The following is a 27,905-nucleotide window of genomic DNA, read 5'->3' on the forward strand; positions in this document are numbered from 1 at the left end:
GAAAACACTGATCCCTAGCGTCATCATCCACCAGTGACTTCACTCTAAAGAAAACCAAATGTGTATGTACCTTTGTAGGAGTAAACTGTAATCAATTAATCACCTACTGTGTATATGTAAGTGTTGTTTATACATGGACTGCCCAGTTGTCCGTTGATAATATGATTTGAGTTCATTTAAGCTTGCATAACAGTTATAAGTATTTTCAACATGTTGTGATAAGGTCCGTAAAAGTGGTTAACATTTTCGATAATTTTGCTGGTGTTTAGAATTCGCAGATATTAGTCAAAGAGCGAATATAGCGAAAGTAAAAACCCCGCAAAATATAACCGCTATACAGTATCATCGTGAGAGTAACCACCAACAAGTAGCCCATTATCCTTTATGATGGTGTACGCATTGTGTTCATTGATCGAATATTTTTGTTCTGTACCTTTCAGTATTTTATGCGTTAAGTATACCCCCACCACCCCACCACCACCCCACCCCTACTTGTGGTCCGGCTTTCTTGTGAAGGTCCCATATATTACAGCCCCTCAGGGTGTGTGATCTTATTTACACTTGTAATTGAGATACCAACCTCAGTCAAGTCCTTTGAAGGTATAATTAAGGGAACTTCAGCTATGTTAGTACATGAAAATTAAAGGATAAGAATAGTGATATTATGGCAGTGTTAATTAGTAGATATGGGACGTAATAACTTCATGGCAGTGTTAATTCATGAATATGACATTTTAATTTGTGTCTTCTTTAACAATATTTTCAAAAGGATGCTTAACACCTCCAAACAGGATCTGAACTATATATTTTGTTTTACTGTCTCCGCAAATTTAATCTAGTTTACATGTTTCGGCCCATTAAGTTCTGATGGTGACCCACCTATTGGCTAGTGGGCCGAAACATAATGGATTAAATTTACCAAGACTCCCCTTTTGATGTTATCTGGTCATATCTTCTTTTCAATTTTGATAACTCTTATATGGCCGAACTAGTGAATTCCATTGAGGAATCCATAAACTGAGGTACACAGAACTTCTCTGAACATACAACTAGAGGACGTTGGATCTTTCCCTGGTATGTTTTACTGTGACTAAATGTCGACTATGTATCTTTAAATTTAAATGTCCAGGGACAAATATATATAATTCTGGTACAAATAGTTGTTCTACAAGTGCAATTTTACTAAAACTTTATTAATTTATTTATTTTCAGTGATATTCCACCGACAGAGGCTGACCTATGCTGTGACAACCTTGACCTTCGACTAAATTCTGAAGGTTATTTGACAGGAAACATGAAGACACTGCTCCCCCCAATGCGAAGCATCAATTTGGACCCCTATACTGGGTAAGGATTGTTTTCCATATAATCTTACAGGTTTTTGTCTATAAGGCATAGTTTTTGTCCGTATTTCAAAGTACATTTGAGTGATGTTGATCTAGCCACCACTTAATTACGGTAAACAGCTAGTGTTTTCAAGGACAGATCAGCCATTTTGTATATTAAAATTTGTCTCAGTTTACAACTATCTCACATCCAGCCATCTTGTTTATATCCTGGCCACCTTGTATTCCGGCCAACTTGTATCCCGGCCACCTCACAGTCTGGCTGTCCTGTGATCTGATACATCACATCTTAAATTCTAGCAGTTTTACAATATAACGGTCTCACAGTCTGATGGTTTTAAAATTTAACAGTCTTACTATTTGGCTATCTTACGAACCAGTCAACCTGTTCAGAATGAATGTGGCTTGATTAACGAGGCTGGAACTTATAGGTATCAGCTAAGAAAAAGGCTGATTTCTAGTTTGGTTTGTTGTTGCTTTGTTCCATGATTCCGAGCCGTTTCTGCTCACATACCAATACATTTATCTGGTTAAAATTTATTCAGCTGAAAATTAAACCTGTAACATGTGTTACAGATTATGTGTGTCTCTTTTATATCATTATTAATTTCTTTAATTTCTTTTTGAAACTTACTAGAATCCCTAGATCTGTAGGTTTAACTTTGCTTTCTACAGAGAACTCTTCTCTCTCTACCTCTCAGGGGTTATCTTTGCATTCTGTTCATGCGAGATACTTTACAATGTATACGTTGGATGTAGCAATTTCCACCAGTTTTTTGTATGGTTGTATAATGTAGATATTTGTTGACAAGTTTAATAATAAGGCACTTCCTCTTTTTTCAACAGTCAAAGTTTTTCAGGTGTGTGTAAATATTTAGTGTGACAATCATGTTACTTTGTAGGCTATATTAATGCTGGGATCACTGTTCTACTGAATTGTAGTCGAAATTAGTGTACCATTGTACCGATGATGTCAAGTTTAGAAATTCAATTTAGAAATGTTTGAAGAATACATAATTCCTGCGTAATAAACCCATTCACCCCTGAAGTAACATTTTAACCTTACCAAATCAAAGACTGGGCAAGTCCATTTTAAATATGTATGGGTGAATGAACTAATAACTTATTTCCAGAACAAGAAAGTTTTGGGAACTTTCTGGTGGTCGGTTGGCACAGTTTAATAACGCACTTGCCTTTCACCAAGGCAGCTGGGGTCTGATTCCCCGATTGGACTAAAAAGGTATGGGGTCGCCTGCCTGACATCGAGGTATCTCTCCGGGTACTCCGGTTTCCTCCTTCATTTAACTAGACTCATATTCTCTACTTACTCAGAAAGCTGTGTTTCCCACACACCCCAGGCAGAACTGAACCTTGGACCACATTGGACAGATTTAATCATGAGCACACACCCTATGATAGTTTTGGTAAGTCTAACAAGCTTTTATATAGGAGTCTGTTTCATTTACATACGTTTATGATATGATTCATTGACACTCATTTACGATCTGTTTCATTAATACACCTTTACGATCTGTTTCATTAACACAACTTTATGACCTGTTTAATTGACACTCCTTTACGATCTGTTTAATTGACACCCCTTTACGATCTGTTTCATTGACACTCATTTTCGATCTGTTTCATTAATACGCCTTTACGATCTGTTTCATTGGCACTCATTTACGATCTGTTTCATTAATACACCTTTACGATCTGTTTAATTGACACACCTTTACGATCTGTTTCATTGACACTCATTTACGATCTGTTTCATTAATACACCTTTACGATCTGTTTCATTAACACACCTTTATGACCTGTTTAATTGACACACCTTTACGATCTGTTTCATTGACACACATTTATGATCTGTTTCATTAATACACCTTTACGATCTGTTTCATTAACACACCTTTATGATCTGTTTCATTGACACACATTTATGATCTTGTGAGGCTGCTTTATAGTTCATTTGTCAACTTTTTATTTCATTATGAGTTATGAGTACTGTATCCAAAATGGATAACCAAACCATTAATTTGCTCCACACAGTCAAACTTAAGGGGATGTTAAAGTTTGCCAATCGGTGAGGTGGATCAACTTTGTAGGCATTATAGAGTCTAAGACATGATTTTTTATTTTAGTTTACTTACACACAGTATTTGTAATTTTCTTATGAATGTCAGATAAATTTCTTTTTTCTTCTTAATGACAGATAATGGATCTATACCATGTCCGGTTGAGGTTTATCGCGACGACGTTGGAACCAAGGTGCAGATGATGTTACCTATGCATTTAAACAGACCTGATATATCTAACGATCGCATCAGAACAAAACATGAAGCTGTCACCTTCTTCTGGTCAGATAGCAAAGGTCAAAGTGCCAAGCTTAGTGCTCTGAAGATATTTCAGCAATTGGTATATGAGGTAGGCTTACAAAACAGTTTTACAAAAAGTATTTAATCTGCGATCTGTTCTGGTTCCCAGTATTAAATAAAATCTGTTCTGGAGCCCTGTATTAAATAAAATCTGTTCTGGAGCCCTGTATTAAAACTGCAATAAGTTCTGCTGGAGCCCTGTATTAAAAATACAGTCATTTTTGTAACCCTGTATTAAAACAAGAATCATTTCTGAAGCCCTGTATTAAAACTGTAATCAGTTCTTGGAGCCCTGTTTTTAAACTGGAATCAGTTTCCAGCTTCTGGAACTCTGTAATAAGATTAAAATCAGGTCTGGAGCCCAGTATTAAATTTGCAATCAGATCAGACGCCCTGTATTCAAACACAAATCAGTTCTGAGGCTCTGTACTATTCAAACAGGAATCAGCTCAAGAGCAGTTTTCAGATTCTTTTACATTAGAGTTACATGTATTTGCCTTGTTTAACCACCAGTAATGCGATTGCCCCATTATCCCACTTTTGTTTTGACAGATACCTGTTTTTCCCACTTAAAGATGTTAACACTTCTGGCCAGGAAATAGTATATTCTCAGTCTTTGGTTAGACTGTTAAAATTGTACTCCTTGTGAGGAGATTTCTCTGTCCTACCCTGAATGTGATATGTCATGATCAGTAAGGAATGAAAATATATATTGGGTCAAAAGATATACTCCAAATTCTAATATTGCATTTTTAAAGTTTTTCAATATCTTGGGAAATTTTCGGCCAGTCAAATTTTTGCCCTTGGCTAGAAAAAACAATATTTGACCCCTTGTTAATTTTCCCTTCATATTGAATTACTATGCATGTTATGTTGTATACTTATGTGTGTTGTATTGATAAATTCGCCTTCAAAACAGCGAGCGAAAACGGTGAAAATTGAACTTCAGCGAACATTTCCCTGTAAACAGTAAATTGTTGATACAGAGAAGGAGTATATAAAATAATTCCAGACTCATGATCATTTACCTACAGAAAATGAAGCAGACAATCATGAGGGAAGCTCTTCTACAAAAGAAATCAGAACAATGGCAGAAAGACTGTCTGAAGATACTGAAGTACATGAATGATGCTAAAAGGGAGGTTTACTTTTGTGTAAGTGTGACGGTATAACAGCAATCATTAATGATATAAGTTGAATTGAAAATTACAATCAATGTGATAATGTGAATTAGATGGAAGTTGAAAATATGTATAACTGTGGCTGAAATCAGTGTTGAAATACACTCTGTGTATGCATGTCTCAATGACTATATCGACATAAAAACTACCTATATAACCCTTTTCAACAGCAATGGGATCGTCAATGAAACACCTTTTAAAGACAAGAGTTAAAAAAAAATGAAAATTTTAAAAATCACCCAGGAATTCATAATTGTAATAATACCAATCTTGTCTAAAAAAACTAGTCCCATATTCTTATCTGATTACTTTTGAATGTGCTAGGCTCTTATTCTACTAAAATGATGCACAGATGTGACGTCTTTCCAAAGAAATTACCTAAATTTACATAGTTTATATCTACAGACTTATAATCAGTGAATTGGGCATATTGATACAGTTTTGGTGTTTACATGTTATTGAGGGTGTTATCTCACTTTACTTTTGTGCTGACAGTATATTGAGACAGTACATTGAGAGTGTGTGTTATCTCCCTTTTAGTTCCATGTTGACAGTATATTGAGGGTGTTATCTCCCTTTACTTTTGTGCTGACAGTATATTGAGACAGTACATTGAGAGTGTGTGTTATCTCCCTTTTAGTTCCGTGTTGACAGTATATTGAGGGTGTTATCTCCCTTTTAGTTCCGTGTTGACAGTACATTGAGAGTGTGTGTTATCTCCCTTTTAGTTCCATGTTGACAGTATATTGAGGGTGTTATCTCCCTTTACTTTTGTGCTGACAGTATATTGAGACAGTACATTGAGAGTGTGTGTTATCTCCCTTTTAGTTCCGTGTTGACAGTATATTGAGGGTGTTATCTCCCTTTTACCTCCATGTTGACAGTATATTGAGGGTGTTATCTCCCTTTACTTTTGTGCTGACAGTATATTGAGGGTGTTATCTCCCTTTTACCTCCATGTTGACAGTATATTGAGGGGGTTATCTCCCTTTTACCTCCATGTTGACAGTATATTGAGGGGGTTATCTCCCTTTTACCTCCATGTTGACAGTATATTGAGGGGGTTATCTCCCTTTTACCTCCATGTTGACAGTATATTGAGGGCGTTATCTCCCTTTACTTTTGTGCTGACAGTATATTGAGGGTGTTATCTCCCTTTTCTTTTGTGCTGACAGTACATTGAGGGTGTTATCTCCCTTTACTTTTGTGCTGATAGTATATATATGGAGAGTTTAATATCCCTTTACATTGTGCTGACAGTACATTGAGGGTTGTTATCTCACTTTACTTTTGTGCTGGTAGTATATTGAGGGTGTTATCTCCCTTAACTTTTGTGCTGGCAGTATATTGAGGATGTTATCTCCCTTTACTTTTGTGCTGACAGTATATTGAGGGTGTTATCTACCTTACTTTTGAGCTGACAGTATATTGAGGATGTTATCTCCCTTTACTTTTGTGCTGGTAGTACATTGGGGGTGTTATCTCCCTTTACTTTTGTGCTGACAGTATATTTATGGAGAGTTTTATATCCCTTTACTTTGTGCTGACAGTACATTGAGGGTTTTTATATCCCTTTGCTTTGTGCTGACAGTACATTGAGGGTTTTGTCTCCCTTTACTTTTGTGCTTGCAGTATATTGAGGGTGTGATCTCCCTTAACTTCTGTTCTGACAGTATATTGAGGGTATTCTTTCCTTTTGCTTTCATGTTGACAGTATATTGAAAATATTGTTTCACTTTTCTTTTGTATTGACAGTTTATGGAGGGTTTTGTCTCCCTTTATTTTGTGCTGGCAGTATATTCAGGGAATTGTATCCTTTACTTTTATGCTGACAGTATATTGAGGGTGTTATCTCTTTTTACTTTTGTGTTGACAGTAAATGGAGAGTATTCTTTACCTCTATGTTTGTTCTGGCAGTATAATCAGTGTATCATTTCTTTTATTTTTGTGTTGATAGTATATTGCAGGTGTTGTCTCTCTTTTCTTTTGTATTGGCAGTTTATGGAGGGTGTTGTTTCTCGTTACCTGTGTATATGTGTTGACAGTATATGGAAGGTGTTATCTCGCTTTACTTTTGTGTTGACAGTATATAAATGGTATTGTCTCCTTTTACTGTTGTGCTGTCAGTATATTGCCTGTGCTATCTCCTATACATTTGTGTTCACATTGTATTGAGATGATGTTTGCCAACTCTCTGAAATTTGATTTGACAGAATATTGAGGCTATGATGACAGACCTGGAAGAAAAGAGGAAAGAGTTTCCCAAAACACCACTGACTAACAAACTGATGATGGAAAGGTCATGTTGTCATTCACCATGTATAACTTGGAACAGCTGCTACACTTCATATGGACAGACAGTGGCTCTCAGCTTTGTATTCGGTGATGAATACATTACAGTGGTAAGTAAGACAAATGAGTAGGGTTCATACCACCAGTCCCCAATAGCACAAAAGGTTGAAAAAAAATGGTGCAAAAATAATATATATTTATATATTTTAGCTGACTTGGTGTTGATGGTTAGAATGAACATGATCAGACACTTTATGTACAATACTTGCAGTTCCTTGACTGTAGCAGCAGAGAGGGGTTCCTGCAATCAAAGTTCAAGTTAGAGCCATATAATGTCACAGATTTTGGAGGAATTCCGAACCGCAGAAACAACAAACTGGCAGGATCTGAAATATTTTACTATTGTGCACCAACTATGTAAGTATACGATTATGAACTACCATTGTCGACAACATGATTAGACAGATATACTACTCACTGTCAACCTTGTTACTCATTGTCAAACAAGTAACTCACTGTAAACCAAGTAACTCATTGTCAAACAAGTAACTCACTGTCAAACAAGTAACTCGTTGTCAAAAAAGTAACTCACTGTAAACCAAGTAACTCGTTGTCAAACAAGTAACTCACTGTAAACCAAGTAACTCATTGTCAAACAAGTAACTCACTGTAAACCAAGTAACTCATTGTAAACAAAGTAACTCACTGTAAACCAAATAACTCATTGTCAAACAAGTAACTCACTGTAAACCAAGTAACTCATTGTAAACCAAGAAACTCACTGTAAACCAAGTAACTCATTGTCAAAAAAGTAATCACTGTCAACACATAACCTCACTGTCAGCCATGTAACTCACTATCAACCATTAAATCACTGTCAAACAATTTATCACTGTCAACAATGAAACTCACTTTAACTAAGTAACTCACTGTCTGCCATGTAACTCACTATTAACCATGTAGCTCACTGTCAACTAAGTAACTTACTGTCAACTAAGTAAATTACTGTCAACAAGGTCATCCACTTTCAATCATGTAGCTCACTGTCAACCATGTAACTCACTGTCAACCATGTTACTCACTGACAACCATGTTACTCACTGACAACCATGTAACTCACTGTCACCCATGTAGCTCACTGTCAACCATGTAACTCACTGACAACCATGTTACTCACTGACAACCATGTAACTCACTGACAACCATGTTACTCACTGACAACCATGTAACTCACTATCAACCATGTTACTCACTGTCAACCATGTTACTCACTGACAACCATGTAACTCACTGACAACCGTGTAACCCACTGACAACCATGTAACTCACTGTCAACCATGTAACTCACTGACAACCATGTTACTCACTGATAACCATGTTACTTACTGACAACCATGTAACTCACTGTCAACCATGTTACTCACTGACAACCATGTTACTCACTGACAACCATGTAACTCACTGACAACCATGTAACTCACTGTCAACCATGTAACTCACTGTCAACCATGTAACTCACTGACAACCATGTTACTCACTGATAACCATGTTACTTAATGACAACCATGTAACTCACTGACAACCGTGTAACTCACTGACAACCATGTAACTCACTGTCAACAAGGTCATTCACTGTAAATCATGTAATGCACTGTCCAGCCATATTACTCACTGTCAACCATTGTAGCTCATGCTATAGAAACTGTAAAATGTTGTTTTATGATAATTCAGATACTGTGCAGAGTTTATTGTGGTTTACATAATGTATGTATACATAAGTAATTCAGTAGGTGTCTAATTAAGTCTTATGACGCAAGACCACAAATAGGACAGTTCTATTAGCCATATCTCCAAATACAACAGAAAAAAAAAAGATTTCCGGTTTACTCTAATTGAGTACATGCATGCCAATGTATGTAGTCAATGCTAGTGTTGCATTTGATTAATAAAATCCATTGTTACGTATTTAATTAATTTGGCAAATTAGTACAAGCATGCAATTTGTCTTTTTTCAGTGAACATTGTAATCTCATAGTATGTGGACAGAAAGGCAAACTTTTGGATAAAATCAAACGAGAGGATGCAGAACAGGCTTTTCCATGCGTCATAGGCAGCAGTCTGGTGTTGGTCAATTTCGAGTCTAGGTATGCTGTGCTTCATTTCATACAACTGTATTCTACCAGTGATAAGCCAATGTCCAGTAATAAGCCCACCCCCAATTTTCCTAGATTTCCATGCATGGATGGGTGATGAATCATTTTTAGCTCACCTGGCGCAAAGGAGCTTATGTCGTACTGCAGCGTCTGTCGTCCTTCATCCGCCATCCGTCCATCTACTTTTTCTTTTGAACGAATTCTTGAGAAGAATTGGAGGACCTAGGGTCACGACATTTGACCAGTAGGTAGATGAGATGGAGGGCTATACAATTTCCTCATTAAAATGACCTTGACCTACATTTAAGGTTACAGGGGTCAAATGTGTTAACAAATTTAAAAAGGACTAGAGTTATATGATACTTGGGTATGTTATGAAGACCAGCAGTATGAATCTTTTTCTTTATTATTGTAATGAGGTTCAAAGTTCACCTTTGGAGAGCTAGCCAGGGTCAAAGGTTAATGTAGGTAAAAACATTTAGCAATCTTCTTCTCAAGTTTCATAAGGCCCAGAGTTATGGTATTTGGCTAGTAGGTACCTGGGATAATGTGTTATAAAATTTCATCATTAAAATGACCTTGACCTTGTTTCAAGGTCACAGGAGTCAAATATGTTAAAAACTTCAAACAACAATATCTTCAGAACCATGTAGTCTAGAGTCATGATACAATGTATATTATACAAGTATATTATGTAGACCAACTATGTGAATCGTTTTCTTTCTTACAGTAGTGAGGTCAAAGTTCAACTTTAAGTACTAGTCAGAATCAAAGGTCAACTTGGGTTAAAAGCTTCAAAATTCAAATTTCAAATTTCAAGCAACAATATCATAAGACCGTTTAAGAGATCTTAAGATGTCTTGTGTTCTAGGTACCAAATTGGGCTGAATTTACCTATATGTCAGTTTCATGTAACAAAAGAAACAGGTGAGCGATACAGGCCCACTGAGCCTCTTGTGCTTGGTAGCAAACCATGTTTTAAAATAAGGAAACTATTGATTCTGTGAATTTTAACTAACATTGAGGTGTAGTCAGACATTTCTGACCCAATAGCTTCAGATGAGAGAGGAAAGAAAAGATATAGGTCCCAAGTATTTCAGTAGGGGCAACAGAATACTTAAGTTTTCCTCCATGATTCGTAGAGGAAAGCCCAGAATATCCCTGATTCTTATAGAAATTTAAACTAGCGATCTTTTTAGTGCTTGATTATTCTCACAAAGGGGCCTTGTTGACCAAGTGGTTAAGGCGTTTGACATTCTGCTACCACTAGCCCTCCACCACTGGGTCGCGGGTTCGTGACCTTCATGGAGCAGTCGCCAGGTATTTGCTGTAGGTCAGTGGTTTTTCTCCAGGAACTGCGGCTTTCCTCCGCCATAATAAGTTATGTTTTCATAAACAGGTATAATGTAAAGTAGGGTAATTATGTAAACGATACTGGTTCTGTTTTTAGGAATGTATATGACGGTTGCATTGTATGCAGTATTGGTAACAAATAATGGTGTTTTCATGAGAACCAATATTGGCCATAGTTTTAAAAACTTGCACTTTTTCTCAACTTCAAATAAAATCTTCTACACACTCACATACACTTACATCTTTTAAACTCAAGTCAAAATTGCTATCTAACCAGGAAGTGATAATATATAACTTACGGTATCATTTAATTGGAACTTTATAATGGAACACCTGATAATTATATACTGGTCCTCTTAAGTCTCATGGAGGGCATCATATCACTGTTCCAGGGACATGAATTAGTCACATTGTTATATTGTTTAGGGTTAGATTTTGTGACAATGTAGTTGTTGAGGTGAATAACTGACAGCTAATTAAGTGTACAGTCTAGTCAACAGTGGCCAAGTGGTTAAGGTGTCTGACATTCTGCTACCACTAGCCCTCCTCCACTGGGTCGCGGGTTCGAGGCCTACACGGAGCAGTTGCCAAGTGCTGGCCTCATGTCGGTGGCTTTTTCTCTGGGAACTCAGGCTTTCCTCCACTAAACAAAACCTGGCATGTCCTTAAATGACCATAGCTATTAATAGGATGTTAAATGCAAACAAACTATTCAACACTATCCTGGAAAGATATTCTATGAATATTAAGCAAAAATTCCCTTGCCATACCCTGTATTAAAGACTGATCCAATTTCTTATTATTCCAGGTTGTGGTGTTGGAATGACAAAAACATCAAGGTCGACGAGACCCTTCCTCTTATCCAGAAAATCACACCCTTGGAGTGCTCTGTTGTCATGGTGACCCTGAGAGACAGAGAGTCCCTGAGATTTGTAGATACGCCATCCCTGGACTCAGTAACAGTCAGGGCTAGCTGTGACAGGTAGGCTGTACACCTTTTTCTGGAACAGCAGTATATCAAACATAAGTGACTCCCGGATGCCGTCATCTACTTTTTCTGCTTTTGTTAGATTCAGCATTAAGCTCTATTTCTTGAGTCATACTGAGCATTAATTTAGCTCCATATCCACATATGTTTTGCAAGCCTATAATCTGGTCAGAATTTTGTTTACCATTTGAACATGTCTTTTATTTACCATATAAAGGGTTAGTATTTACTCTTGTATTACTTGTGTTGACAGGAAGGGATTACAGATCACTGAGGATGGCCTGGAGATAAAGACGAGTACGGTCAAGGTTCTGAACAGTCGTTCTAGGACAGAAGACGGCCACTCCTACCGACAGGTCATCCTAGGAATGGACATGAACTTGGTGACCTTACAGATACCGCTGGACAATGCTAGGTAGATTCATAGATATATATATATCTTTTTGTTCTGCTTGTATGTATGTCCATCTGTAAGGCATTATTTACTAAACTTTACACATGTCAATCTTTGTGAAATGATAAGAGTTAAGTCTTTTCAAGAAGTTTTCATTAAAACCAAGCTTCGTTAGGAAGATTTTTTTTCAAAATTTCTAATATTTAATTATAACTTGTTGAAACCTATGTTCCCTTAAGCTAATAATTTGATTTGCATTGGCTTAAGTTAGTTTTAGTTGTATATAATTTAGCTGTACCTATATATATTGTCATTTGCATTTTTTTAATTAGCATGTCTGTTGCATGGAATTACAAAAATTTTGTTATTAAATATTTAATTATCATTCGATCCTCAGATCAATAGAAGTTGTCATCACAGAGGTTTTACCAATCTGTGGGTTCCCAGTGGAACACCAGTTTGTTGGAAAACAAGGTCAGTGGATGTCTCTATCTAATTAATGCAGTAAATTGCAGGCAGGTGTAATAATAGATATATGCTGTCTGAATAGAAAGTTCGAAATTTGTAACATTTCATGTATATTATATTATCAGTGGTACATTGTGGGCCCTCAACATCTCTGTCTATTCTGTAGCCTTTTGTTGTTTGAAGCTGATGTTTTCAGCAGATTGACCATAAGGGCCCAATAGGGAAAAGAGGAAAACATCTTTGAATTAGTTCTAGGAGTCATATTGTTATGAAAGGTTATGTTTATATTGACTTTAAAAGTTACAAGTCATCCCTTTTGAGAAAAGGAAATATTTGCACAAATGAAAGGTAAATCTCCCCTTGGGTCAAAGAAATGGAGCCCAAAAAAAGAGACTGTACTCCTTAAAGACAATTTGGTAGTTTTGACTAAATTTTTTATAGAGCATCTGTTGGCCAAATGGATCCAGTTTTATATAATTTAATTTGAAGGATGTGGTCCTCTCTGGGGTCAAAGGAGTGGTGCATGCTGCACACTAGAGGGAATACAGATAGATCTTTAATGATAATTGGCTGGGTGTATTTACAGGGTTTTTTCTTGACTTTTTTGGTGCTGATAATTGGCCCCATTCCCAGTTGAAACTATTACATATTTATGCTGTAATTCCAATATTTCGGTGAACTTCCGAAATTGTCCTTCCCAATTGGTATATTTTCTTTCCATACGAGACAAAAAGACCCTCCTCCCCCCTTCCCAACAAAAAAACCCCGACTGATTTACTTCTGATTTGATATGAAGAATTTCTTGTTTAATGGAGTTCATTTTGTTTGAATGAGGGTGTGGCTGATTGCAGAGGATTAGGGTTCAGTATTGGAAAAAGGTTGTGAGGAGTTGAGGCATATTCTTACCAGAATCCTTTAAGTTGTTTCTAACCTGAAATTGTACAATTAGCAAAGTTCAGAAAACAAATACACAGGAGTGAATAATGCAGGCCCCCTTCGCTTATTGTTCCAAACTTAAACAGTGCAATATATGTTTTCTGCAGATGGATACCTGTTGTCATGGACACAACAGGAAGATTCAGCTAAGGAGTACAAGGAACACCTATCCTACTTCAGTAACAACTCGGAGCTCCTCGGGGTTTTACCTTGCCTTGGTAAGGGACCAAGGTCATTCTGTCCTTTGTACCTGCCGGGAGACACAGACACACAGACAGACAACCCCGGGTACGGTCTCCCGGGCTGGTACGTGTACATGAGGGACGGACATGATGGAATTATTGCAGTGAAACTGCCCATTTCTTCAAAGACTGACTGATTTGCATATATACTTGGTGTTTTTTTGTGTACAGTATAAAACTTAAGTCAACCAGATCCATGCAGTACAGTGAAATGTTTCTAATGGGACACAATATACTGGTCAGATTAGACAGAATGCTTGAATATACAGGTTTACTAGGTAGTGGTTCTAGAAATGGGATTACTGCATTATTTTGCACTAAAAGGATTATGGACAACTCGGGGGCTGGATGATTAAGGTTTCGCTGTAGTTTGTAACTTAATGAAAAGTATGTGTCTTTTGCTTTTGATGCATCAAGGTGCTGTTCGATCATCATTACCAACAAGTACATGATATATCCTTCCACAATAGAAATGTTAAGAGTGGGTATTGTTTCATCTGAGTAATATTTTCATACATCATAATTTACTTTAAGTTGCTTTGGGAATGTATACTTTATATGGCGAAATGTTCGCTTCAGTTTTTTTTTGCCTTTTTCAACTTGCCTTTTTCAACTGTCATAATGAAGGCAATTTATCATAATAGTAAACATAATTTTGGTTTGGTTTGGTTTAATTTTGTTTAAAGTCCTATTAATAATTAACAGCTAAGGTCATTTAAGGAAGTGCCTCCATGTGTAGTGTATGCGTGCTGGCGTGCGTGTATGCAGGACACAGGGTATGTTGTTGTTCTTGCCTCCTTGAGATAGTGCGGATCTGATGCCGACTTTATAGTGCTATCTCACTGAAATCAGTCAACAACATAAAATGCATAGAAATTGAATTTGAAGGGTGGAATTAACACCAGGCAAATATGGAGTATTGTTGTGAAGGGGCGAACATTTCCTGATGTACAGTATTTGGGCGCAAACTGAACAATTTCAGTATGACACAAAACAGAACAAGAATCCTCTAGATCAAATTATGACATTGGTTTAGTAGTGATATTATATTCCTTGAATATTATGTGTCATATTAGTTACAAAACCACATACAAAATTGGAAAACAATCATTTAAAAGCATTAGTGTTAATGTAATAAGTGCATAGAAACATGACAAACTGGACTATGCAACAACTTATTCTTAAGCTGGCCTATAATTTTATAACAACCAATAGGTTTTCATTATTGACAAGAGTAGGCTGATAGGTTGTCACTGATTGGCTATTGTAGGCCAATAGGTTGTCATTGATTGGCAATAGTAGGCTGAATGGTTGTCATTGATTGGCTATTGTAGGCCAATAGGTTGTCATTAATTGTCTATTGTAGGCCAATAGGTTGTCATTGATTGGCGATTGTAGGCCAATAGGTTGTCATTGATTGGCTATAGTAGGCCAATTGGTTGTTATTGATTGGCTATAGTAGGCCAATTGGTTGTCATTGATTGGCAATAGAAGGCCAATCTGTTGTCATTAATTGTCAATAGTGGGCTGATTTGTTGTCATTGATTGGTTGTACATGGCCTATAGGTTGTCATTGATTGGTTATACATGGCCTATAGGTTGTCATTGATTGACTTAAGTAAATATATATGTTGTCACTGGTTTTTATTGATTGGTTATAGAAGGCCAATCTGTTGTCATTAATTGTCTTTAGTGGGCCGATAGGTTGTCATTGATTGGTTATACATGGCCTATAGCTAGGTTGTCATTGATTGACTTAAGTAGACCTAATGTTGTCACTGGTTGTTATTGATTGGCTAGAGTAGGCCTGTTACTTCACCTATTTTAAGCAGGCCTGTATGTTTCGTTTATTGCATAATTAGAATCTGTTGATAATTTGTCATTTATTGACAGGAGCAAGCCTAACTAATAGTAAATAATTGACGAAAGTAGTCGTATAAGTTGTCATTTATTATCTAAAACAGTTCTACAGGTTGTTGTTCACTGGTCTGGAAATATAGGTTGTAATTAATTGTTATAGAGCAGGCCTTATGGTTGTCATTGATTTAACAAAGCAGCAAGCCTATAGATTGCCACACCTTGCCTGGAGCAGACTTCAGGTGGCCCGGTACTTGACTGACCCATTTTGCACTGGAGATTCAATTCTAGGTTATAAGGAATAATTAATGTAATTTGAACAGTCTTGAAGTTGAACTTCAGATTGAACTATTATGATTTATTCATAAGAATCATCAATTCAAGGTTGTTTTTGTGCCTGCATTGAATTTTAGTAAAGGAGATTGTCATTATATTGATGAACTGGGCCAATATGGATAACGCACCTATCAAATGCCCGCCATATTAATCGGAACATTTCTATACTGATCGACGATGACTACCTTCACCTTCAGTAATGCTTCATTGACAACAGCAGAAGACAACAAACCACGGAGCCTTATTTGGCCTTCGTCTGTCAATATGACAGACCTTGGCCTAATAACTGGGCTTATAGGGAAATTATCTGATTAATAACCTTACAATACTGCTATCTTTTCCACATAAATGATACTCACTGTGGCTTTATTATATGGAGATTAACCTGACGTACTATATTCTCTATACATGACCGCAGGAACAAATCTGATTGAAGTTATAATCTCATAGATGCTTTTTGGATGTTTCTTCAAATATTACTAATGACGGTTTAATCCTTTGTGATAAGCATTAATGCTATTTTAGTTAACACATGTGATTAAAAGTTGTGATTTTCTTCTGTTATTGTATTTGTAAATTTTGATATTAAAAATAATATATTATGTTATAAATAAAGAAGTTTGATACAAAGATACAAACAAAAAAGAAGTAAAGTTTAAAAAGTAAGGGATAAGAGAGAGAGAGAGAGATATAGAGAGTGAGAAATAAATAAGCTTAGGGAGTCGAACATTGAATTAAAATTTTCCCCATATATTGGCCTGTTTGTGGAAAATCTATTACATGTAAATATTGAGCTAGTTATGAAAACCTGGTGGAAATTTGCTTTTAATATAAAAACCCATCTTTTTATGTCTGCATGCATTTTAGGCTCTTTTGCACAGACGCCATCTACACACTATAATTATGTTTATTTGGAGTAGAGAGTACATTGTACGCCATCTACACGCTTTAATTATGTTTATATGGAGTAGAGAGTACATTGTACGCCATCTACACGATATTATTATGTTTATATGGAGTAGAGAGTAAATTGTACAAGGTAATGGTTTGGTTACCTTTAGGTATAATGCTGATTGGTATGCCTTTGTTTTCAAACGACTTTATTTAGGAGTACGATTTTTAGCTCACCTTCCCGAAAGGCAAGTGAGCTTATGTTATGGTGCGGCATCTGGCATCCGGCCGTCTGTCAGGCGTCAACTTTTTACTTTAAACAACTTCTCCTCAATAACCAAATGGCTCAGGGTACTGATATTAGGCCTGTAGCATGCTGGGATGAAGGGCTACAAAGTTTGTTCAAATAAATGACCTTGACTCACTTTCAAGGTCACAGGGGTCAAATATGTTAAAATATTCAAACAACTTCTTCTCTATAACCGAAAGGCCCAGGGTACTTATATTAGGCCTGTAGCATGCTGGGATGAAGGATTACCAAGTTAGTTCAAATGAATGACCTTGACCAACTTTCAAAGGTCAAAGGGGTCAAATGTCATAAAATCTTCAAACGACTTCTTCTCAATAACCAAAAGGCCCAGGGTACTGATATTGGGCCTGTAGCATGCTGGGATGAAGGGCTACCAAGTTTGTTTAAATGAATGACATTGACCCACTTTCAAGGTCACTGGGGTCAGATGTCTTAAAATCTTCAAACAACTTCTTCTCAATAACCAAAAGGCCCAGGGTACTGATATTGGGCCTGTAGCATGCTGGGATGAAGGGCTACCAAGTTTGTTCAAATGAATGACCTTGACCCACTTTCAAGGTCACTGGGGTCAGATGTCTTAAAATCTTCAAACAACTTCTTCTCAATAACCAAAAGGCCTAGGGTAGTTATATTTGGCCTGTAGCATGCTGGGATGAAGGGCTACAAAGTTTGTTCAAATGAATGACCTTGACCCACTTTCAAGGTCACTGGGGTCAGATGTCTTAAAATCTTCAAACAACTTCTTCTCAATAACCAAAAGGCCCAGGGTACTTATATTGGGCCTGTAGTGATGGGATGAAGGGCTACCAAGTTTGTTCAAATGAATGACCTTGACAAAATGTCAAGGTCAAAGGGGTCAAATGTCTTAAAATCTTCAAACGCCATCTTCTTAATAACCAAAACGCCAAGGGTACTTATATTGGGCCTGTAGCATGCTGGGATGAAGGGTTACCAAGTTTGTCCAAATTAATGACCTTGACCAGCTTTCAAGGTCACATGGGTTAAATGTCTTAAAATCTTCAAACGCCATCTTCTCAATAACCAAAATGCCCAGGGTAATGATATTGGGCCTGTAGCATGCTGGGATGAAGGGCTACCATGTTTGTCCAAATGAATGACCTTGACCAGCTTTCAAGGTCACATGGGTTGAATGTTTTAAAATCTTGAAACAACTTCTTCTCAATAACCAAAAGGCCCAGGGTACTGAAATTAGGCCTGTAGCATGCTGGGATGAAGGACTACCAAGTTTAATCAAATTAATGACCTTGATCCACTTTCAACCTGATGTCCTTGTTCGACATTCAAGGTCACAGGCGTCATATGTTTAAATCTTTTAATAGGTATTTATGAATCAAACACTGATATTGTGCCTGTTGATGTTTTATAGTCCACTTTTAAGAATACGAGTGTGAGATTAATACCAGGTGAGCGATGCAGGCCCATTGGGACTCTTGTTCATGAATTTGATTGAATACCTTTATTTCCTCCAACAGGTGAAGGTTATGAAACAATATACATTTTTGAAATATAGATGAAGACAAGTGGATTTCTTTTTTCTTTTTTTGATTGATGCAATTTTTTGCAAATTATATTAGTTAGAAAGCTATATAAATGTTGTTTATTATTATTTTGATATACATATATATATGCTATACAATATGTCATCTTGTGGATTATATTTATATTTTTTATTTTATTTTATTTTATTTTCATGTATGGATAAAGTACCTCAATGACTGTTTTCAGTGTCGATGTTATTTACTATTACAAAACAGTTTTATATAGGTATTAAAAAAAAGGTCACCAAATACTTTCACAAATTTTTCAGTTGACAACATGTTTTTACATTTACTAATTGGCCTGCGAATAGTTTGATTCACCATCAACTACAGCTGTTTCCTTCTTTGCTATTTCAGCTCATATTAGAAAATTACATTAATTTAACGAATATTTTATCTGCCATCTAGATATTTGGAGGAGTCACATTTCTCAAACACTGGCAAAAATGTTATTCATTTGCTTTCTATGGATGTCTTTTTTTTTTTTTTTTTATCAAAAATTCAATTAATAATATGAAATTATTTAACTGATGTTATACATTTATTTCAAATAAATCTAATGATTTGCATGTTGTCCTTCTTCCATAGAGAATGTAGATCATAACAAGCTAATGACCAGGGGGAACATGTTGTTGGTAATAGACACTGGTCTTTACAATACATTATAGTATGTAATGCCATTGACTAGACAGAACATTTTATATCTGTGTAAGAATAGCGACAACAATACATATACTATATCTAAGTTACAGAGATAGGGAGTAAAGGTCACTGTCTATTATATCATAATACACACACATATATAAATATATGTATATACGTCTCATAAGTAATAACGATAGCATTACTGAACGGCAGGAGTTATGACTTCTTTGCCCATATACATATATATATATATCTTGCCTTGGGTTACAAGCTAACCGAAGGGATATGCAATTACAACAGTATATTTTATATAGGTAACTTCTGTTGATGTATTTTATATTGTATCATTGTTTCATGGTGACTGTTTTTCTTTGTTTTTTGTTGTGATATGTACATTTTTACGTTCCTGTCTTGATATAGGGACAGAAAATTTGACAAATTTCTTTGTCTGCACTATGGTTATTACTGCTTAGCCCATATGTTTTTATTATTAAGTGTATAAATGCTTCCCTTCATTTACTATGAAGTAATGGGCAGTAATACAAAATGTCTTTGTACATGTATTTCAATAAAAAAAACAATGCAAAGTGAAAATACAAGATTCTGTTATTATTTAATGATGTTGAGATTCAACACAAACAACAGCCCGAGTTTACTCTGGCCCTTGCACCAGACATGGACATTTTGACCCTCAGTAGACAATATTTCTGTCAAGTTTGATGTCAGGGCCGGAGGAAACTGGGACTTGACAAACAAGTATCCAATTTACACGTTATATTTTTCCAGACACGTTCTTTTATGTACAATCAAGACACTAATTATCCAAAATATAAGATACTGAAACAAAAACAGTTGGTGATGCTGAGAGTGGATCATAAGGTGCATAAATTATGCAAATTGTACATGAACAATCAATGTGCATAATCTGTAAATAGAAATGAGGTGCATGATCAGTACAAGTAGAAATACACACTGTCTATACACTGATTGTAATGTAACAAATTACGGCTTTAAAAAGGATAAACGGCAAGGATCGCATGTATGTGGTAGTAAGTCTTGTATCTACAATGAAGAAGCATTGCATAAATAAATTCGACATAAAGTTCCAATCTAATTATTATACATATTTTTCATTCAGCTGTACCAGGAACAGTATACGTCCCTGGCTGTACCTAGTAAAACTTAAAATATGGGAAAACTTTTAAAATTTTATGAGATCATGTAACTTTCTTTAAATCCAAATCACTATATCAAAAATAACAGAAGGCAGTACCTGGAAGTAAAAAATAATGGAATTATGGCCTCAACAGTTCTAGATTTGCATATTATCTACATCACGTGACCTATAATGTAGTTTGTAAACTATCTTCTCTTATAAATGTCGCTGTGTCTCACGCTATTTTTCTGGTTTAAAGCTGTAAAGATGTGGAAGAATATTCTTCAATTTACGATTTTATATAAACCCATTCAGCTTTTTGATCTGTGATACAAATTTGAGATGCTGTTCACGGTCTGTTTCCTCTAGCTCTTCCCACTTTGTCCTGCCTGCACGAGACAGCTTTAGATCTTGTAGATAATTAGACGCCTGTAAAATGAAAACACCAAAATAACAAAATAAAATAAACAAATACAAAAAAAGAAGGAAATTTTAAAGATAAGATACATGTATCAATGACCCACACACAAAACTAAATGTAAACAAGAGGCCCAGAGGGCCTGTAACGCTCACCTGAATATAATCAAAGTAATTGGTATGAAGTAAAGCTATAGCACTCCATGGTAGGTGCTGTTAGAACATATGAAATTTCAGAAAGATCCATCCAGTACTTAAGATATAGAGAACAAACTTCAAACAGAGCCCCACCCCTATGCCCCTACGGGGGTCATACCCACCAATTATACAAAATTGAGTCACCGTCACCAAAGGATGCTCTAGACTAAATAAGGATAAAATCCCTTAATCCCGATGGTCGAAGAAGGATTTTAAAGGTTTTACCTCTACTTTCCCTATTGGGCCCCACCTCTCTGCCTACAGCGGGGCCACACCCACCGTTTATACAAAATTCGTTCCTACAGAAGAAGAAGGATTTAAAGAATAATTTGCTATGTTTCCCCTATTGGGCCCACGGCTCAGGTACCTGGGGGGTCAGATCCACTGTGTATACAAAATTGGTTCCCCTTCACCCAAGAATGCTTCAGACCAAATATGGAACAAATCCTTTCATTCCTACAGAAGAAGAAGGATTTTAAAGAATTTGCTATATTTCCCCTATTGGGCCCCGCCCCTAAGCCCCCAGGGGCGCCAGACCCACCATTTATACAAACTTTGTTCCCCTTCCCCCAAAGATGCTCTTGACCAAATATGGACCAAATCGTTTCATTCCTACAGAAGAAGAAGGATTTTAAAGAATTTGCTATATTTCCCCTATTGGGCCCCGTCCCTCAGCCTCCAGGGGGGCCAGACCCAACATTTATACAAACTTCGTTCCCCTTCCCCCAACGATGCTTCTGACCAAATATGGACCAAATCCTTTCATTCCTACAGAAGAAGAAGGATTTTAAAGAATAATTTGCTATATTTCCCCTTTTTGGCCCCGCCCCTCAGGCCCCTGGGGGTCCAGACCCACCAATTATACAAAATTGGTTCTTCTTCACCCAAGGATGCTCCACACCAAATTTTGTTAAAATCCGCTCAGTGGTTCATGACTAGTAGTGTAAAGTTGACGGACGACGGACGCTGCGGTATGGCATAAGCTCACCCTTGGTCCTTCGGACCAGGTGAGCTAAAAACCCAACAACGACGAGTTCAAACTATAAGCTGAGCTCTTTTGCTGATATTCCGAATTAACTACACGTATATCATAAGGGAAAGAAAGTAAACAGAAGTTAGCCAGTTAATTCGGATTATTTTTAATAACAAGCGCTAATTAGATGTATGATTATGGAACTACGTTGTCCATCTTAAGTCTGGAATAATTCTGTTTCTGCTGCATTAGTTTAAAGTACTATATGACATATTCGTCAAAGAGGTTGACTACAAGTAATTTCAATGGACAGTGAAGAGCGTATACTAGCAAGCTAAATAAGTGTGTGTGCCCTCTTTTACGTTGTGTTTAGTGTTCAAATATACTATTATTGAACACGAAATATTGACTAAATTGTTATTTTTCAAATTCCTCTGAACAGAAATTCAATTTAATGGAAGGGATAATATATAAAGTCTGCATACGAACTGGTATGTTGTGTTTCAACCTATTCGTGTTAAGTCAAATATCTATTACGAGACCCTCTGAGAGAAGCTCAAATTGTTTCCAAATAGAGGACTTATATAAAGCTAATTGATTTGTGGTGAGGAAAAAAAAATGATGGTCTCTTGGTCTCTCGGGCAGAGTCAACTGTATATCACGTGTAGTGAATGGACTTCAGGAGGAAGTGAAATGAAAATTTATATAATTATGTACGTACTGTCCTCCTCTCGTCTGTCCTCGATTTGTTCCCGTTCCACTGGTAAATTGTCAGTCCTAGGTCCAGGATATACGCGTGGTTACTGTCTAGTTGTGTCTCCTTCTGTCGCCCTATCTGTGTAACAAACATCAAAACACATATCTGAGGATTTTATAACAGAAAGTTGATTTTCTTTCGGAATTTTCTGCCTGTAGCCAATGCAGTGCTGAGGAAATGTACCATGCAAATGTGGGATTAATTGTTAACCTCTCATAATCCCGGTACTTCTGTACAACAGTTGCGTTTTCGCCGGTGTTTGTCTTCGGTGATTTAGGGTTGGGCTGGCATGCTTTAAGATGTGTTATTTATATTATATGACCCTGACCTTTTGGTCTTGGAGAAAGCTTGAATTGCACTGAATAAGCCCCATTTAAAATACTGTCATCGTGCATTTATAAATTTCTTTAATAATCATGAATTTGTCTCGTGCCTACAAACCTTAGTAACCCTAATTTTGTTTTAGGGTTCGTCTAGCATGCTTTAAGATGTGTTATTATTTTATATGATCCTGACCTTTTGGTCTTGGAGAAAGCTTGAATTGCACTGAATAAGCCCCATTTAAAATACTGCCATCGTACATTTATAAATACCTTTAATAAACATGAATTTGTCTCCGTGCCTACAAACCTTAGTAACCCTAATTTTGTCTCCGTGCTTACAAACTCGAGTAACCATGGTTTTATCTCCGTGCTTACAAAGTTCTGAAATCCTTTTATATCCATGCTTACAATATAAGTTACCCTGAATTTGTCTTTTTGTTTACAAACCTCAGTAACATTGACTTTGTCCCCGTCCTTGGAGAAGCAGAGTAATCTGCGTTGTTTACAGGCTGATGTGGCGCGCGGCACATGCCGTAGTCCTGAGTCAGCTCCACCAGAGAGATACCTGGGAATTAACACTATGTTCATGTAAATAATAAAAGACAGAAAACTCCGAAGCAGAAAACACCGAAGCGCCATGGAAAAGGGACCGAAACTAAATCATTACTACGTTGGCTTTAACACGGAATTAGGTCTGTGGTCATCCATTCAACTTAAGCGAACATCCCGATCTCTTTTGTTATAGATAGAGATTACAATACCACTCACACAATGGCTTTCAATGTACACCATGTGCTCCGCAGGTAGCGTTCACTTGAGATAAAAACCGACTGAAATGCTGTCACAATAAATGTTTATACATAAAACTGGTGTTTCAAATGTGACCACGCTTAGATTATTTTCAATTTAACATGCATTAACACACGTATATATATGCCTTACTAAAAAAAATGGAAAACTAAATTCGTCAACGTTATTCAAGATCTTATAATGTCTCCTGGTAGATTTTCAAAGTAAATTTTTGGAAATATGTCAATGAAACTCCCTAACATCATTAATGCCTAAATTATTATGCAGGTCATGTGAATGAATAAAAATGTCTCCAAACAGCATTTGAATACCAACTATGTGCGTGATTGTACTAAACTGTCCTTTCTCCCCTCACCCACTACTTTGTACGAGTCGGTACTTACCGGAGGGTGAACGAGTTTAATCACTTTTCAAACTGCTAACAGTGCTGGTGAATACTTACGTTATCGTTTTGAAATACGACTTAAACGTTTCTGACTCTCTGCCTTGATGTTCAGTGTGTTGGGTAGCTTTTCCCTCTAACTGTTTATCCAACTGGACCATCTTCCTCGCGGCTCCCATTTTCTCATCCTGTAGGGAACAACGAACTATTTATAAATAGGCTAATAAATATTGTTGTGGCTGAAAAATCTTTACTTGTTTAAAACAACATGCTTGCATGTGGACATTTTTTCTTTAAACTGTTAGAAATTATTGATCCGTCACATACCTAGTACTAATTATAAGTTTGGCAATTTTTACAATCGAATTTGGAATTACAATCAAATACAGTTTAATCTTCCAGCACAAAAAATTGAAACCTACGAACATTCTAGCATCTGGATATAAAATAACGATGACCCCTTGACATTCGATAAACTTACAACAGTGCTGTTTTTTCCTATCCAGGTGTGGATATCCTGATGTTTCTCGGGACTGCCTCGTTCCTTGTATGTCTAAATTAAAACCTCCAATAATAAAACACTTTTAGATTGACACCAGTTTGTTGAATACAGTATAACCAATTCATCTTAAAAAATAAATTAAAAAAATGCAAATAGTATTCAGTTTAATCATTTGCCTGTTGCCATTTATGTCACGTTTGAAAATGACGTAAATAAGTAGCAATAACTTGTGCCAGATCTCTTGCTAACATTCGGGAATGTTTACACTTCACAAGAAAAATCGATTGAAAAACACATCATAAATCAATAGCAATATACCCCACCGGTATATTTCTTTTAAAACACTTACATTTTGTATGACGTAGGAATCACCATCGTAAAATTTCCCATAATCCTTTTTATCCAGGTCGGTTGCTTCAAATTTCTAGTAAAAAAACAAAATATTGATGATCCTCCTGTTTAACCCGGCTATAACACAAACTATTGACTTGTTCAGTGTCAAATACATCCATACTATTCATTAGGACATTATATAGTTTTCGAACTTAAATCTTTCGTTAAAGCACGAACGCGAACAAGCTTGAAAGTTTTTGTTTTTTTTTTCTTTTCTAAAACACGAATTCACAAGTCAATACAAAGATATTTTAAGGTGTCGCAGACGAATCAACGTCCCTCGTGCGATCAACCATTTGACCAATGAGTTCAAGTAGATATAACTTCTAGTCCTTCAAGTGCAGCGTGACGTGGAATTACGAGGAACCATACAAGCAGATCATATGTTATGTTATATCATTAAAGTGCAAAAGTACTAAAATGGGAAATTGTCAGGATAAAAAAAAAAACCATATCTGTTCACTTTTCATTTCCAAAGCCCTACATAGGTACATGTACCACATTTGTCATTCATGAATAAGTGAAAAATATTCGAGATTGTTAAATTATTTACTTTCGTTTATAAAGAAACTCTTCCTTTGGAATAGGGGCGTTAAATGTCATTTTCGGTTGTGAATTAGTTGTGTTATTGGAATAAATGTTTTATGCAAATATGAAATTTCAAATTCATTCGACAACTGGTTTAGGAGATATGGCATTACAAAGAGGGACAAAAACCCGAATTCTCATAAGAAAATAAGTGAATATCGACTGTTATGCGCTATGTGGTTGAAAAAAGGTCATTTTGATGGAAAACACTCTTCATTTTTGAAAACATCCCCATGCAACAACAAAAAATAAAAATATGTCACATGCTTAAACATCGTCATACCAGTGTTCATTCGCAGAAAGGGACTTTTTTTAGCAAGATGCGGAGGCTTTCATTTCTGAATGCTTACTTACTGTCAAAGACACCATATTTTGACTATTTATGTATAGCAACGTGATTTCGTTGCTATGGTATTTCGTTGCTATGGTAGGGCATCTACGCTTACACACTGGAAAAAAATCTGCACCAAGAAAGATAGCCTAAATTAACCAGTATGATGTTTATAACAGAAATAGGTAAATAAATACAAGCTATATCTTTTACTTTTTATGAAGCCAAAAATGGCCCATAACGCCACAAATCCTTTCAATTTCAAAGTATTTTATTGACAATACATATATAATACAAGTCCTTTCTTTGTTTTGTATCCGATTCTTATTATTGTTATATATATATATATATATATATATAGAATAAAAACAAATTTTTCAGATCGTCCGCTAGGCCTTTCTGCCTTCTAGGGCTTCTTCAGGCGGATTCATATATCGAAATTTAACTACAGTGTGGTTGTCAGTTACTCCTGAAGATATATCAAGTTTTGAGTTTTAACAGTGTCCTCTTTTAACCAAAACTATTCTGACTGAAGTATAAAGAATAAAACTTTTATTAAGCAGAAATTTATTAACTTACATCTGTAATCACAGTCATGACTCAATGTACCCATTCTAACGTACATCTGTAATCACAGTCATGACTCAATGTACCCATTCTAACGTACATCTGTGATCACAGTCATGACTCAATGTACGCAATCTATCGGACATCTGTGATCATAGGTCATGACTCAATGTACCCAATATATTGGACATCTTTGATCGCATGACTGGTGTAATGTATCTTTACTACATATGTTACGTCTGTAATCACAAACCTGACTCAGCGTTATACATTGTACGCACCACAATCCTCCATATATGCAGACCTTCGGTCTTTCCAATTGTTGACGATACTGAAATTGAAGATATAAGAGAAATAATGGAATAAGACCATGTCATAAACAGACATAATCAGGGCACAGCTCAGACTCTCTGCCTTTGCCAGTCATCAATAAATGTTATTCTCTCGTGATAAATATGACAAAAAATCCCAAACGTACATGTAAGATGTTGTTTAATCAATATTATCACCTTCCTTTCGTCACTCATTTAGGCCCATGCAATTTCTTTAACGTACACTTCAACGTCACATATTCTTACGGAATGATCAAATAAAAGATAATGTATCGCTACGAGAGAGCTACTACGACTTTTTAGCATTCTGTTGAGTAAAGATTGGTCCATACTATACAAACAAGCGTCCATTGTTGTCAATATATTAACGACTGTTTCAAATGCCATTTTAGTACATCTTCAGGAATGATGTACTGATACGTTTAAAATCGCACATTTCAAAGATAACATCTTACCTTCCATGATGTTTCTGTTCCGTTTACGATAGGGAGAGATGCGCGTTCGGTGCAAGATGATATATGCACATATACACTATATTCATAGTACGGTTTTCTGGATCATTCTTTTAAATACAAATTGTGAGCTTATATATACAAGCAAATTCATGTTGAACTTTTATCATGTACGTACCCGTCTTACGTTTTATCGCACGAGTTGATAAATTGAATAATTATATTATATTTGGCTTTAACGATCACTTCTCGTTGTTTGGACTACATTACCATAACTAATAATCAATCAACATCATATTGATTTGTATAATTGACGGTTTATAATTACAGCTAATGTAGTCATGATGGGCTGAATTGGACAATAGATACGTTTAATCGACACTTATTTACCCTAA

General features: G+C 36.2%; 2 protein-coding genes across 2 annotated transcripts in view; one reads left to right on the forward strand and one right to left on the reverse strand.

Annotated features, from left to right (window-relative positions):
• Positions 1–17,140, forward strand: part of LOC110454844 — a 34,193-nt gene extending 17,053 nt beyond the window's left edge. The window contains exons 9-19 of the mRNA XM_021504586.1: positions 1,213–1,347; positions 2,679–2,770; positions 3,562–3,773; positions 4,759–4,878; positions 7,119–7,307; positions 7,469–7,614; positions 9,213–9,341; positions 11,512–11,685; positions 11,945–12,106; positions 12,483–12,559; positions 13,597–17,140. Of these exons, the coding sequence (XP_021360261.1) occupies positions 1,213–1,347; positions 2,679–2,770; positions 3,562–3,773; positions 4,759–4,878; positions 7,119–7,307; positions 7,469–7,614; positions 9,213–9,341; positions 11,512–11,685; positions 11,945–12,106; positions 12,483–12,559; positions 13,597–13,868 (1,708 nt within the window). The 3' untranslated portion in view covers positions 13,869–17,140. The remainder of the gene's footprint in view (positions 1–1,212; positions 1,348–2,678; positions 2,771–3,561; positions 3,774–4,758; positions 4,879–7,118; positions 7,308–7,468; positions 7,615–9,212; positions 9,342–11,511; positions 11,686–11,944; positions 12,107–12,482; positions 12,560–13,596) is intronic.
• Positions 17,141–19,923: 2,783 nt separating this feature from the next.
• On the reverse strand, positions 19,924–27,606 carry LOC110454798 (gelsolin-like protein 2). The gene is made up of 8 exons (XM_021504509.1): positions 27,514–27,606; positions 27,008–27,057; positions 25,197–25,271; positions 24,827–24,898; positions 24,406–24,533; positions 23,601–23,718; positions 22,795–22,908; positions 19,924–20,914 (listed from the first exon to the last, which is right to left on the reverse strand). Exons 1-8 carry the CDS (start codon positions 27,518–27,520, stop codon positions 20,783–20,785), a joined length of 696 nt encoding a protein of 231 aa, XP_021360184.1. The 5' UTR covers positions 27,521–27,606; the 3' UTR covers positions 19,924–20,782.
• Positions 27,607–27,905: the final 299 nt, after the last annotated feature.

The sequence above is a fragment of the Mizuhopecten yessoensis genome, unplaced genomic scaffold (genome assembly GCF_002113885.1).
Source record: "Mizuhopecten yessoensis strain PY_sf001 unplaced genomic scaffold, ASM211388v2 scaffold8071, whole genome shotgun sequence".
Lineage (NCBI taxonomy): Eukaryota > Metazoa > Mollusca > Bivalvia > Pectinida > Pectinidae > Mizuhopecten > Mizuhopecten yessoensis.